Below are 15,313 nucleotides of genomic sequence, written 5' to 3' on the forward strand. Positions count from 1 at the left end.
CTCCGTCTCATTTCCTTATTTATCGTGGCGTGCCATGCAAATTAAGCACTAGTTCATTTCCTGGATTATCATCCTCACTCAACACTTAAGATGTCATATGTCACCAGTAAGGGCGTGAGGTATTATCAGCATATTGAGGTTCATTCCCACAGTCAGTCAACAAAATATGGGTCTAAAAGATGGTGAGGTGGTAGTCGTTTCAAATACAAAAGGCAAAGCCGAAGTGTGGAAGCACTCAGAGTCAGACAGCAAAATTGAGGAACCACAGATATGTCCTTGACTTCTTGTCAATTTTATTAAACAAATAAGGAATATTGAATAAACATCATCAGCATTTGGTTTTGTTATATTCATGAACTTCAGTCCAAGTCATGATGTTTGAAACTGCTTCTAAATTCTAAATTTGGAATTATACAATATATTGCAGGGTTTTACATAGCTCTTTGAAACTAGAAGTCCTGGGGACTCAGACTCTAAAAGGCAACTCTAAAAAAAATATGCCCTATTTCCAAAATTGGGGGTCCATCAATTTGCATAAAATCAATGATCATGGATGCTTCCCATTTGATAATGATTACGTTATGATATGTGTTACTTTCAATGTCACTGGAATAATGATTGTAAATAGAATGTTTATATTTTAATATGGGATATCATTACAAACTCAGAAAGTTCTTTCCCAGAAAAAAATTATATTGCGTCCACAAGGACGCACAGGATTTTAGTTTGGGGGTGCTTCTGCGTCCAATACGCAGGAATCTTGCGTCCCGTAAAACCCTGATATTGTGATACATTGAGATACATCTGGAAAATAGGTGTCCTCCCATTTGTGAGAACTCCCAGTTGTGAGACACATTAATTAATGGTTCAGTGCACACAGGTGGTGCTTCCCCATCCCTACGATGAAAGTGGGAACAGCCCTGTTGCTGAAGAGTACCCGCAGGAGGCATAGTTCATTAATGAGTTAATTAACACAGAAGACATTGTTCGGTGAAGAGCATTTATTGTTTTTAATAGATACTGAAATACTGAAAAAGATTAGCCTGAACTAGTGATATATTCTACTTGTTGAAGGCCATAATGGTGATGGAAAGAGCAGTCAAAGGTTAACAAGAAGACAAAGTCATCAATATCCCCCGCAATGGCAAAATACTCTTCATGATTATGTCTACGAGTTATGATTATGTCAAATATTTAGGTGTGTACATAGAAAAGTGGAAGGAGAGTATTGAAAGGGTTTAAAAGTTCTGCTCCAGAAAGGAGCACTATCACCAATTTCAGTCAAACTTGTTGCCATGGAAATGCCAAAAATATTTTATTCAGAATTCCAAAACTACCAAAAGGCACCAGTACACCACCAGATCTATGTATGTGCCAAGTTTGGTGAAGAAATATTGAATGGTGTTAGAGTTCTGCTCCGGAAAAGAGCACTACCACCAATTTCAGGCTAAGTCAAACTTGTTGCCATGGAAACGCCAAAAATATTTTAATTCAGAATTCCAAAACTACCAAAAGGCACCACTACACCACCAGATCTATCTATGTGCCAAGTTTGGTGAAGACATATTGAACGGTTTCAGAGTTCTGCTCCGGAAAAGAGCACTACCACCAATTTCAGTCTAAGTCAAACTTGTTGCCATGGAAATGCCAAAAATATTTTATTCAGAATTCCAAAACTACCAAAAGGCACCAGTACACCACCAGATCTATGTATGTGCCAAGTTTGGTGAAGAAATATTGAATGGTGCTAGAGTTCTGCTTCGGAAAAGAGCACAACCACCAATTTCAGGCTAAGTTGAACTTGTTGCCATGGAAACGCCAAAAATATTTTAATTCAGAATTCCAAAACTACCAAAAGGCACCAGTACACCACCAGATCTATCTATGTGCCAAGTTTGGTGATGACATATTGAACGGTTTCAGAGTTCTGCTCCGGAAAAGAGCACTACCACCAATTTCAGGCTAAGTCAAACTTGTTGCCATGGAAACGCCAAAACAATTTTATTCAGAATTCCAAAACTACCAAAAGTCACCACTACACCACCAGATCTATCTATGTGCCAAGTTTGGTGATGACATATTGAACGGTTTTAGAGTTCTGCTCCGGAAAAGAGCACTACCACCAATTTCAGGCTAAGTCGAACTTGTTGCCATGGAAACGCCAAAAATATTTAATTCAGAATTCCAAAACTACCAAAAGTCACCACTACACCACCAGATCCATGTATGTGCCAAGTTTGGTGAAGAAATATTGAACATAAATACATTTGGATTAATTATTGTTACAACAGTTATTGCTAGATTTTTCAAACACGTAAATCTGAGAAGGTAAATTAATTTCTCTTTCAAATGATCACGAAGTTACCTACACAAAGTGTTTATTTTTTAAAGCCATTTATCTGAGTAGGTTAATTACTTTATCTTTTAGAGTTTCATTAAGTTACCTCCGCAAGACTCAGTTAAAAAGCTAATCCATAATTAGCTGGGGTTAATCCATTCTATCAGATAGGGGAGTAAGGTGTGATTTCTTTGCTAAGTACCTACTCCACTGTCTCACAACTGGGAGTCTCACAACTGAGAGTTCTCACAAATGGGAGTAGACCGGAAAATCGAATCCCCAGTCCAAGTCACTTGATGCCAATACTGTTGCAGCAAACTTCAAGTTTCCTTGGACATCCTTTTCCATCTTTAAACTAAGTTTTAACATTAGGGCAATGACAAAGACTGCTCTTCTTTCATGCTTAATTGCTTACAAATAAATTTAAATTCAAAGGATACTGACATTCCAAATTTTCAATCATATCCTATAAACCTGACCGACGCTAACTGGTGTCTTAAGTTAACATAAATAACAGATAAAGCATTTAAGTCAAGGGGTCTTGTTTTGTTTTTGAAAGCTACACTCAGCAATATATATTCCAGCTATATGATGGTGGTCTGTAAATAATTGAGTCAGTGGGAGCCGTGACAATTAACACTTATCAGAGGTAAGGTGAGGTGAAATTGGGTTTAACGTCGTGCTTGAGAACATTTTGCTCATATGACGACGTGCTTGCATGTGTATGTGTATGTGCGGCTGCTTGTACTAGCCCAGACTTAAGCTGGTTTTATAGTGCTAGCTCACTGAGATACCATGCCGCAGTGAAGCATGAATACCCCACCCAGACACAGTATACTGACTCCGAGCCGACCAGTCCTTGTTGTACCCATTAATGCCGAGCGCCAGGCAGGGACCAACAAGTAGCATATTTAAACGTCTTTTGGTATGACGTGGTCGGGGATCGAACAACACTTATCAGAGGGGTACACAAAGTCCGCAGTCTAGACTACCAGTTGTCCGACTTCCATTCTTGTGGAAGCCGCGGTGGCTGAGCAATCTAGGTGTCTGACTTTGTGTGCTGGTGATTAGGTGCCTAACTCGGAGGGTGTGGGTTCGAATCCCAGATGGGACTCAACCCAAACAAAGTAATAGAATCTGTACTTTACTGAGAAAGTGTAATCCCAAAAATAACATATGTTATGTCCTTACAATAACCTCAATATTAAAAGTTGAATATTTATAAACTTTTTTACTGCTTATGGGTACAAAGATTCACTGACCCCTGAACCCCTCCTAAAGTTAAGCATATATCTGACTGACTGAGTTTGGTTTTACGCTGCTTTTAGCAATATTCCAGCAACATCACGGCGAGGGACACCAGAAATGGGCGTTACACAACGTTGGGATTCTAACCCGGGTGTTCGGCGTGACGAGCCAACACTTTAACCACTAGGCTACCCCACTGACCCCGATCTAAACGAAGCAAGTCTAGATTTTCCACAGCTTTATCTTTCACCTCATCTCCTTTTCAACATGTTCAATTTAAATGGAGTTATTTGCTTGCAAAAAATGATACATTTTCAGGGACTAACTATACTGGACCAAAATAGTTAGGGATATATGTAAATTTTGAAACTATGAATAATGATCTATTTATTCATTGACACACTGATAAAATATAAATCATAAAAATACCAATATCCCTAACTTATTTTGTCCAGTATATTAGACTAGTCAAAACGTGAAGAAGCTTTGATTGCCCACCAATCACCTCTCTCTGACTTGATTACATCATACACCAGCATCCAGACCATCAATCAGGACAATCAGTAGATTCAACAGTCCAACTTATTAACTACACATCCAGTCCAGTGGTCAATTAACCGTGATCAAGCAGCAGTGATTGGCACTGCACACATGCTTAATCCTGCTTACATAACACTCCCATTCCAGAGAAATGCTACTAGACTTTGGTCATCAGTTATTCAAAACCAGAATTTTCTTTTAAACTATCAGTTTAAAAAAAACAAATCAGTCTTTGGGCAGCTTGGATTAAGTTGCAATGTATACTCCCAAGGAAACTGTGAGTAAATATAGCAGATCCACTGACTGGGGACATAATGTTCAGGTTTGAAAATACTTTACTGTGTGGACGTTGCACATTATCGATATCAACATTATTATTACAAAAGAATGTTTTTCACACCAACTGGCATGAAACAATGACTGTGAAATCACAAAATCATTGCCCATGTATCTGACATGCAACGAATATAAAGCGTATTCATGCCCATTAAACCGTGTTTATCTTCACTAATCATGTTTATATTCAGCACACTTCCTCCTCTGCATCATGTGAGATATATGTGACATATGCCCTCAATAAGAAAATAAAGGTGCTCTGTCAACATGATAGAGCCATTAGCATTGGTTCATCAAGGTACTACTGATTCACTTCCAGTTTTTGTTTTACAGATAACTCTATGACACACTTTCATGTGTTATTATAAAATGACATTTATCATTTGATAATTCCTACAAATAGCACATAAACATGATTGAATTCATGAACTGTGTTCTTTTCTTACCACCTTTACTGTTCAACATCATAATGAAAAGGTGTCAAACACTTATCTGAGTGATGATAGAGTTCTTTGAGCATTGGACAAGCCAGCCCTACTATCATAGCACACATAACTGATCAATTGCAAAATAATGCTATGTATCCTACAGAACCTGAAGATAAATAGTCACATAGTGTATATACTACCCATGCAGTCTATCAAGTTCACCTTAACCTAACACTCTGGTATCAACAACTGGTTATGTGAAACGTCTGGAACCAGATTTTTTTTCAAAATTAAGGATTCCATGACTATTTCGATTGATATGTCTTGAAAATTGTACGTTTCTAATGCAACACTATCACACGACATATGCACAACTTTGCTACACTGTCAAAATAGAAATAACGCAATGAAATAAATTAATTACCACACCTGTAATATGACAAAAGTCCATTCTGCAAAACGAACCATCTCTTCTGGTAACCTTTCAGGTAATTTGTCCACTTGTAGAGCCAGCCTCGGTACTGAGACTGATGTGGTTTCGAGTCCGACATTCTGTCAGAACTCTTCTTCGTATTTGGTGTGCTGTTGACAATTTTGACAATTGAAGTCAATGACAAATAATATCAGTCCATGTCACGCAAGATACCGTGGCCCAAAATGGCCGGATTTGGAATAGAGAATAATAGATGCACAACTTATTATATTGATGTAGAGATGAGATGGCGTTCTGTTGACGTTTTCATTTAAAGTATTCTATACTTATGCCAATTTGATTGTCGGACAGACAGCCTTACCACTGCACTGAAAACAACATATTTTCTCGGACCGTGTTTTTATTTGAGATTAGGATAAATTGAACTAATTTCGTACAAAACGTGACAGCATAAATTCATATGTAATATCGCACTTCAGTAAACAGTTACCTTCATTGTAGCATTTTCAGACTAACATTTTATCAAGTAAAAATAATAAGTATGTGGGACAGTATGAATGCTTCAAGCTTGGCTTAAGTGCCTCTCTCTCTCTCTCTCTCTCTGCTCTCTCTCTCTCTCTCTCTCTCTCTCTCTCTCTCTCTCTCTCTCTCTCTCTCTCTCTCTCTCTCTCTCTCTCTCTCTCTCTCTCTCTCTCTCTCTCTCTCTCTCTCTCTCTAATTTGGGCCGTATGGAATAACGAAAATAACTGTACTCTTGTATAAGTACAGATGACGTAATGCTTTCGAAACACAAACATGGAAAAAGATACTTAGATAAATCCAGAATTGAAATATCACAAGTGTCCTTATTTCTAACTTTACGTAAATTTAATAATAATTTCTTTAACTGAAGAATATAAGCTGTCATCCATAAAACGTGTCATGTCTACATGTTCGTCCAACTTCTAAATGCCTTTCAAAAACCTCACAAGTATGATGCTGATTCCAGAAATTGGGGTAAGTCCATATGCTTGTTCGAAAAGTAAAAATTAAATTAAAGCCAAGTTTTAAACAAAATGAAAAACAACAGGAAAACATTGATGTCCCACATCAACGTGCATGCCAAAACGTATTATGTGATTATAACAAATAGGTCAACTTCAGAGAGTGAAAGAAAATAATAAAATGTCGTGTATCACATCATTTGCATATCAAATTCATTTAATACAATCAGAGGGTATCCAGTTGTAAGGCAACGGTACACTTAAAAAACCAGCTCAATTTTAACAAATGATACAATGTAATGTAGATGTCGCACTTCGGGAGAAGTCACTGTAAAGCCCAAATTGTTTTCAAGTTTGTTCTGAGGATATTTCGTCTATAAATGCTGGAATTCAAAGCGTCATGAAATATATGCTTGATATTTTGATAATTGGACCTCATGTATACAACTCATTTCACGTTAATAAAATGATATCAAAATCACTTTGAACAATCTCTCTTTCTGTCTATGTCTGATATGTCTGTTATATCCATTTACGTCAATTCTTATGTTCTCCCACGCAAATGAACATGTCATAACATAAGTTGTTGAGTGAATAGTACATTATACGAATCGTTGAGCTATTTCCGGTAAATACATTACAACTTCCGGTTATGATAAATGCGGAAAACTTAAATAGAAGTTGACGTACGGATGGAGTTATATCCGTGATACCAAAAGATGTTTGTAACAGTGTGCTAAAGTGACGATAACTTCGATGTAAGTCATTATCTGTGATGTGGTCTATCTTCGAATACTGATGGAGTGAATTTGTTAAGGAAAAGTCGGACTGAAGAATGGTACAGGCAAGCCAACCAACCTTGCCTCAACTATCTTGAAAATAACTGTATGCCTCCAGCGTTTGGTTAGGGTTAGGAGCTAACAATTTGTATAACTCAATAAGCGGTAAGAGTTCCTCCCGTTAGGAACGAGGGAGACATGAGCATGTGTAGTGGCGACATGAGGTGAGTTAGCCTTCAATCCTTACTTTACAAAATTTATGTTGGCGTGTGAAAGAGGCTTCAGTGCAAATTCAGGCCAATTTCCATTAGCCCAAAATTTCTACATTAACCCATTTCATAATGTACTTCGAGGTTTTGGTTTCCCGTTTTTGTGTGAAAAAAAAAGTATTAAAATGCAAAAGAAAAACAACAAATGGTACTCACATATTACACGGACATGTACCTACTATATTGGATTAGGTCCCTAACCTAAACCCTAAACCCTCAGCCCTAACCCCTAACCTAACCCTTGAAATAATCCTAATAAATAGAATGCATTGACCCGAACCACGGACATGTACCTACTATATTGGATTAGGTCCCCAACCCCAACCTAAACCCCAACCCTAACCCTAACCCTAACCCCTAGCCTAGCCCTAACCTAACCTAACCCTAACCTAACCCTAACCCCTAACCTAATCCTTCAATTAATCCTAATAAATAGAATGCATTGACAGAACCGGCACAAACACATGACTGACGTGTCTGGTGTAATGCATTATTACCTTCGAAATAAAAAAATACTAATAAAACACTTTTCTATGTAATGGTGCAACTTACTGAATGACAAAAATATATATGTGAATTTAAAAAAATTACAAAATACAAAATACACAACACTTAACACCCCAGCAGCCCGTGAATAACAAATAAATATGAGCGTATTAGTGAAAAAGAAAAATATTTCAAACTGGTGCTTGCAAAATATTGTGCATCCGCCGGTATACAACTACTGGAAACTCTCAACATCGTTTGCCTTATGCAATGACATAGCTCGTAGAGATGAAACACCAGTGAGCGGAGCTTATACGCACTCGCTGAGCCAGACAACCGTGTTGCCATGCAGGCGTCATAGGGCATTGTTTCGAGATCGTCCTTTCGAACAAAAACACATTACATTACGTAAAAGAGTATTATGACGTATTTTTAAAGTTTGTGGTGCTGTATTCTAAAGGTAGGCCGTTATTTGTCTCTGTTCGTAATCTTGGTTTTTATGCCAACATGATTGTTAGGTCTCTGATGGGTAGTGAAAACTGGAATACCTGTTTATGACTACTTAACTAGGACTTGTCAATGAAAATTGATACAGCATTTGCCTTATTTATCAACCACATTTTGCTGGTCCCACTTGTTGCTTTTGAACAAAATGTGTAAATGATATCTTTATAAGTTTATGCAGACTCTAACACAGAGGCCCAGATAAGCTGCGTATCCGGGTAAAATATGCATAGAAAATGTCCATTTTCGCGTTGAAAAATAATTGTTGCGTACCAATTACGCATTTAAAATGTTAGATACGCAAAAAGTTTAAAACAATTGCATACGGAATATATTTATAATAATTGCTTGCGTAATGAAAAAGACATCGATTGCTATCAAGTTAGACTGTTAGTATAGGACAAGTGTTGTACTGTAAGTATAGGATGAGGGATTTTTTATGAAATCATTTCCATTATATTTAAGTTAGTTTTGATTAGGTATGACATAAGGCAGAACATACCTGTTTAGTAAACTTACTCAATGACATAATACTTAGGTGAGTAAAATGACTGAAATACGCACATATTTGAAAGCAGTGGGTAACGGAAAATGAAATACCCACTCAACATTCATAATACCCACTCCAAAAAAATACAGTGGGTACAGTACCCACATGAGCTAAATCTTATCTGGAGCTCTGCATGCTAGTCTCAAGTAAAGATTTGGGTTAGAACTGGTCTTCAGCAACCCATGCTTGTCACGAGTAAAGATCTTGATTAGAACTGGTCTTCAGCAACCCATGCTAGTCTCAAGTAGAGATCTGGGTTAGAAGTGATCTTCAGCAACCCATGCTTGTCCCAAGTGAAGATCTGGGTTAGAACTGGTCTTCAGCAACCCATGCTAGTCTCTAGTAAAGATCTGGGTTAGAAGTGATCTTCAGCAACCCGTGCTTTTTCCCCAGTGAAGATCTGGGTTAGAACTGGTCTTCAGCAACCCATGCTAGTCTCGAGTAAAGATCTGGGTTAGAAGTGATCTTCAGCAACCCGTGCTTTTCCCCAGTGAAGATCTGGGTTAGAACTGGTCTTCAGCAACCCATGCTAGTCTCGAGTAAAGATCTGGGTTAGAAGTGATCTTCAGCAACCCGTGCTTGTCCCCAGTGAAGATCTGGGTTAGAACTGGTACACCAAATGCTCACATGATGTAGAGGAACACACACTGCTTACAAAGTGGCAAATCAGGGGAAAATATTCCAGGCCCTAGTACAGATAAAATATGAATGTTTTTTTATCTCTGAGTTTTTTAAAATAAACATGATGATAAAGTGTCAAATGCTGGGTATACAGTAGTTCATATGAATAAACTCGTATTCCAGCCAAGGCCTACACAGAGTGGCCTACCTTTAGAATACAGCACCACAAACTTTAAAAATACGTCATAATACCCTTTTACGTAATGTAATGTGATTTTGTTTGAAAGCACGTTCTCGAAACAATGCCCTATGTAGACGGCGAGTGCATTTTCTTTGACGTACCTTTCCGCAAGAAATTAGAGCGGTCAGTTTTATGTAAAAACAAGAATGAAGACTCAGCCTATCGACTCATGCATGTGCATGCATTACTAAAACAAACAATCGTCTTCAAAACGAGACACTTACCTCCACTAAAATCGACTCACTTTATTACTAAATGACCTGAAACATAAAGACCCCCACCAACATTCCAACATTTGTCGACCATTTTGGTTATGGTAAATAGCAGTTGTATCAAAAAAAGGAATCGTATTAAACGGACCGTGATTACATGACGCTCTGAAGTCTGAGGAAGGGGGACGAACTTTTAGCAGTTTCTATTTGTTCCTAAATACGTTTTAATGCGTTTCCACTAACCGCTAATTACCATAACAGTATGGCCGACAAAGGGTGGAAGGTAGGTGGGGTCTCTATGTTTCAGGTCATTTAAGTAATAAAATGAGTCGTTTTTAGAGGAGGTAAGTGTTTCGTTTTGAAGATGAATGAAAGTTTAATCAATCCATGCACATGTATTAGTCGATAGGTTGAGTTTCTACCCTCGTTTATGCCTAAATCCGTTGTGCCTCTCTGCCTAGTGAAGTGCGTCAAAGAACTTGAATTCGCCGGCTTGACGTCGAGCACACCTTGGTATAGTGCAAAGTCGTCTAGTTATATGCTGGACTAGGTATACAGGTCACATTACTTTTTCTCTTGAAGTCACACATGCTCAGTGAAAGTCAAACCTGGTCATCAGTTCAACAATATACAAGTTGCAAAATATTAGTTAACATAGTGTCAAGCCCATGTTTTCATGGCTTGAGTTTAGTGTGTGTTTGACTGCAGAAAGAGCACCATTGTCCATTGTATCTGCTAATATAAGTACTATTTCAGTAGGAATGATGACTTGAGTTTATTGTTCCACTAACTTCCAGTTTGTATATTTGTAGTGGTTTTCTGATGATCGAAAATGATCGAAAATCGATTGAAAGAAAGATTAAAAATAATTATCGATTGTAAAAAACATATTTTTGATTAAACTGAATTTTGTTGTTTTAGTACAACACACTTGAATGAAGCAAACTAACCATTAAATTTGATGAATATTTTCACGACCAAACATGCACTTTAAAGCTATACGCATTGTAATGTAAAATTGTAACCACTTTTATTCTTTAATTACATATCCAGTGTCTTTCTTGCATGCATGCAGTTCATTGCATGACTCTATTGACAGTATTAGTTATAAAAAAACATTAATTTGAAAAAACCTGGGGAAAACCCCTTGAAATTGGTGATTGCATTAAAAGTGCATATATGTTGATTATAATCGTCACCACAAGTCCTCTGATAGTCGATGGTGGATTTGGTTTCCGATTCCCAACACTATATAGTTGATGTCTGACTGACCACTGGTGTTTGCTGCTGGATGAGATGTGATGGCTTGTGAAGCGCTAATAGGTTAATAGGCACATGACTTATCCCAACGGGTACCCATTTTCTGCTGGGTGAACAGAGGCAATTTTGAACAAACTCACTTACCTAAGGTGGGACCACATGTATCACATAGGTCTGCCTAGAAACTCTCAAGAGCTAAGGACTGAAGTCCTAGAAACTCTCACAATAATGTGAAGCTAAGCTGCCAAACACGGTCACCCATCCAAGTTCTCTCTGTGCTAAGTGTTGCTTAACTTAAACTGATTTCTGACTTGAGCTCTATGCACAGGACCACACACCACCAACAAAACAACCAACCAAATATGTATGAGACTGCTGAATGACCACCTGTGTTTGCTGCTTGACAAGTAGTCTGTCTCAAAGTCCATGAACCACATTATTTTCCCTACAGCCTAGCCCTTCTTGCAATGCTAAAGCCCTAAATGAAGCAAGTCTAGATTTCCCATCTCACTGGGGCTCTTTTTCAATTTAAATTGGTTTATTTGTCATAATTACACATTATGTATATCCAAAGACTTACCTTAGTCAATTTGACAAGATGTAATCATGATAATGACTTGATTTTGTCGTTACAGTGCGTGGTATTTGACCTTTGACCAGTGACGTGATGACCTCCTCCAGCCAGGTGCTCCAGTTCTCCCTCCTCAGTAAAAACATTCTGACCCCCGAGGAAGCCGAGCTGTATGAGCTTGGTCAGCTTGGAGGCATTACCCTTGACCCTGGCGTGTTCAAGTGAGTAGCCTTGACTGTAGCTTATGTTTTAGGCCCCCCAAAAATGTATTCCCGTTTCCTGTTACATGCTTTTTAAAAATAGGGTAGGTGGGTCGATTTTATCTTTTTTTTTACTTTTTTTTTCTACCAGCACTAGGTGGGCACCTGAGAATGTCTTCAAGGATACCATATCATGTTGTGACAATGCCTTGTGATGAAACATTGAAAGATTTCTATATCAAATCATTATTCATGTTATTTATTTGAAGGTTTTGTCAGTGAGAGCCCATTATGCCAATTCAAATTTCAATGCAATCCATTTTAGCCCTACATACACTGAAAAAATGAAAATATCATACTCGATTTGGATGAAAATGATGAGTTGAGATGCACTCCAGTCATGATTTTGACTTGGTTAAAAAAGATATATTTAGGGTCGGTGGGGTTAGGATAGCGTCAGTCGGGTAACCCGAAACTGACATATTATTTTCTGGCCTTAGTCCATATGTCAGTCTGAGGTTGTGAACATGTTATCTACTGCATCAGCGAGACAAATTTGAGTAAGCTGGAACTTGCTATACATGTTTCTGCATAATTTGGGGATTTAGAACTTGAATAAGAACAACATCTGTATGAAAGAAATGTGATTTTAATGAGTATTTCAATATGGATTTGTTGACATTCTATATTTGAAGACTGATCATGACGAGAAGATGAACGAAGGTTGCTGGTTTGGTTTATGTACAGAACATACCATTTTGATGCTGATTTTAAGGGTCAAGTTGGGTTTATCTATGTGATCGGCTGGTCTACGGTCATACACAGTACTTTAAGTAGATGAGAAGCAGAGGGATTGCTTGACAGTTGACAATGGTATGTTTGAGTTGTTTTGGGTTGTCCTCTACTAGTAGACCGAGAGGAGTGTTAAGGGTCTTTACAGATTTTGCTTGATGTCAAATTTACAGAAATGCTGAAATCTGTTTTGAGTAGAGCAAAAATCTATAAATCTTTTTCATTAAAACTTCAGGATTATCATGGACCTTCTGAAAATGAATGTGGCACCAACTGCCATTCTGCATATGCTGAAATCCATGTGTAGTCAGCGTAAAAAGAAACACACAGTCGTGGATGAAGAAGTCATGGGTCAAAGAGGTTCAAGGTCTGCAACAAGTTCTGGAAGTCGGCCACGGCAAGGATCTGGATCCAGGAGGGTGGAAGCCCGGAGATAGTGCAGCTGTGTTGAGGAGCATCCCAGGGACAGTGCAGCTGTGTTGAGTGGGAGCCCTGAGACAGTGCAGCAGTGTTCAGTGAGAGCCCTGAGATAGTGCAGCAGTGTTCAGTGAGAGCCCTGAGACAGTGCAGCAGTGAGAGCCCTGAGATAGTCAGTGAGAGCCCTGGTGCAGATAGTGGGAGCCCTGAGCAGTGCAGCAGTGTTCAGTGAGAGCCCCTGAGATAGTGCAGCTGTGTTCAGTGAGAGCCCTGAGATAGTGCAGCTGTGTTGAGTGGGAGCCCTGAGACAGTGCAGCAGTGTTCAGTGAGAGCCCTGAGATAGTGCAGCAGTGTTCAGTGAGAGCCCTGAGATAGTGCAGCTGTGTTGAGAGGGAGCATGGACATGATGGACATTGTGCAGCTGTGTTTAGTAGGAGTCCTGAGATTGTGCAGCTGTGTTTAGTAGGAGTGCTGAGATTGTGCAGCTGTGTTGGGCGAGAGCATGGACATAATGCAGCTGTCCTGAATGGAAGCACAGAGATAGTGCAGTTATATGAGTGGAAGCAGATAGATTTCTAGCTGCCTTGAGACAGTGCCTGTGATACATCAGTCCACTCCACCCATCAGTGTTTTGTACTGCCAAGTAGGGTGTCACTGAATGGAAGGTATAGAGTCAACTCAAACTGATTGTATATTGATATGTAAAATATTTAGTCCTTCTGTACATGCTGTATGTGTAAAGAAAGGAAGTCCAATAAATATTTCATACTGAATGTTTTGCCTTCTCATTCTTCATCTTAATCATGTTAATCTTATTAAATGTAAACTTTTCTGTGGCAGAAAATTATTAAAAATTATTCACATAGTGTTTAATTTTAATTGATTAGTATTGACACATCCTCATTAGCATAGGGGTAGCCTCATGGTTAAAGGGTTCACTCATCAAGCCGAAGACCCAGGTTCGATTCCCCACATGGGTACATTGTGTGAAGCCCATTTTTGGTGTCCCCAGCTGTGATATTGCTGGAATATTGTTAAAAGCGGCGTAAAACTGAACTCACTCACTCACTACAGATATTGATGCTGTTATTAGTCTTTCTAGCTGAGCTTTTACAGTTTTAGACCTGAACATACGGAACTAGCTGCTCAGGTCCAGACTAGAACTGTAAAGTGCTGTTGAAAGGACTTGCATCCAGCTTGCTGGGATGGCCTCTTGTCCAGACTAGAACTGTAAAGTGCTGTTGAAAGGACTTGCATCCAGCTTGCTGGGATGGCCTCTTGTCCAGACTAGAACTGTAAAGTGCTGTTGAAAGGACTTGCATCCAGCTTGCTGGGATGGCCTCTTGTCCAGACTAGAACTGTAAAGTGCTGTTGAAAGGACCACCGTGATATTGCTGGAATATTGCCTGAAAAGCAGCCTGCAAAAATAAACTCACTCAAGTCAACTTTCTTTCAAAGGGAACAATTAAGTCAAGTTTTCACACACACACATTTTAAATTTCTTTTACATGAAGAAGTATGAGATGGTGCTGGTGTAGCAGCCTAAAATGTACCACCAAGAGCCAGTCTCTTTCAAAGAATTAAGTCATTTTTCACACACACACTAAATTTGTATCATGTGTATCAGCTGTTATGTATCAGCCTGTAGTGTGTATCAGCTGTTATGTACATCATTTTTACCAGCCTGGTGTGTATCAGCTGTTATGTATACCACCTCTACCAGCCTGGAGTGTATCAGCTGTTATGTGCCACCCTACCAGCTGGAGTGTATCAGCTGTTATGTACCAGGCTGTTATGTACCAGCCTGGCTGTGTATCAGCTGTTATGTACCACCTCAGCTACCAGCCTGGCGTGTATCAGCTGTTATGTACCAGCCTGGTGTGTATCAGCATGCTGTTATGTAGCCCAGTATCCTGGCGTGTATCAGCCTGTTATGTACCACCTCTACCAGCCTGGAGTGTATTAGCTGTGGTATGTGTTATGTACCAGCCTGGTATGTATCAGCTGTTATGTACCACCTCTACCAGCCTGGGGTGTATCAGCTGTTATGTACCAGCCTGGTGTATGTATCAGCTGCCTTAGTGTACCACCTGTACCAGCCTGTA

At 39.0% G+C, this 15,313-nt stretch overlaps 2 protein-coding genes across 2 annotated transcripts in view; one reads left to right on the plus strand and one right to left on the minus strand.

Moving 5' to 3' along the window:
* Positions 1-5,547, minus strand: part of LOC124278995 (oxysterol-binding protein 1-like) — a 48,358-nt gene extending 42,811 nt beyond the window's left edge. The window contains 1 exon segment of the mRNA XM_046714791.1: positions 5,320-5,547. Within this exon segment, the coding sequence (XP_046570747.1) occupies positions 5,320-5,441 (122 nt within the window). The 5' untranslated portion in view covers positions 5,442-5,547.
* Positions 5,548-6,944: 1,397 nt separating this feature from the next.
* On the plus strand, positions 6,945-13,291 carry LOC124278996 (mitotic-spindle organizing protein 2B-like). Its single transcript, XM_046714792.1, has 3 exons — positions 6,945-7,064; positions 11,864-12,020; positions 13,027-13,291. Exons 2-3 carry the CDS (start codon positions 11,896-11,898, stop codon positions 13,226-13,228), a joined length of 327 nt encoding a protein of 108 aa, XP_046570748.1. The 5' UTR covers positions 6,945-7,064; positions 11,864-11,895; the 3' UTR covers positions 13,229-13,291.
* Positions 13,292-15,313: the final 2,022 nt, after the last annotated feature.

Source organism: Haliotis rubra, unplaced genomic scaffold (genome assembly GCF_003918875.1).
Source record: "Haliotis rubra isolate DU_JTF1 unplaced genomic scaffold, ASM391887v1 Scf244, whole genome shotgun sequence".
NCBI classification, from domain to species: Eukaryota; Metazoa; Mollusca; class Gastropoda; order Lepetellida; family Haliotidae; genus Haliotis; species Haliotis rubra.

Excerpts from the sequence above, each read along its gene's own strand:
- LOC124278996 (XM_046714792.1), top strand. The coding sequence starts at position 11,896 with ATGACCTCCTCCAGCCAGGTGCTCCAGTTCTCCCTCCTCAGTAAAAAC. Across the intron at positions 12,021-13,026 it reads CTTGACCCTGGCGTGTTCAA|GATTATCATGGACCTTCTGA; the intron begins GTGAGTAGCCTT and ends TTAAAACTTCAG.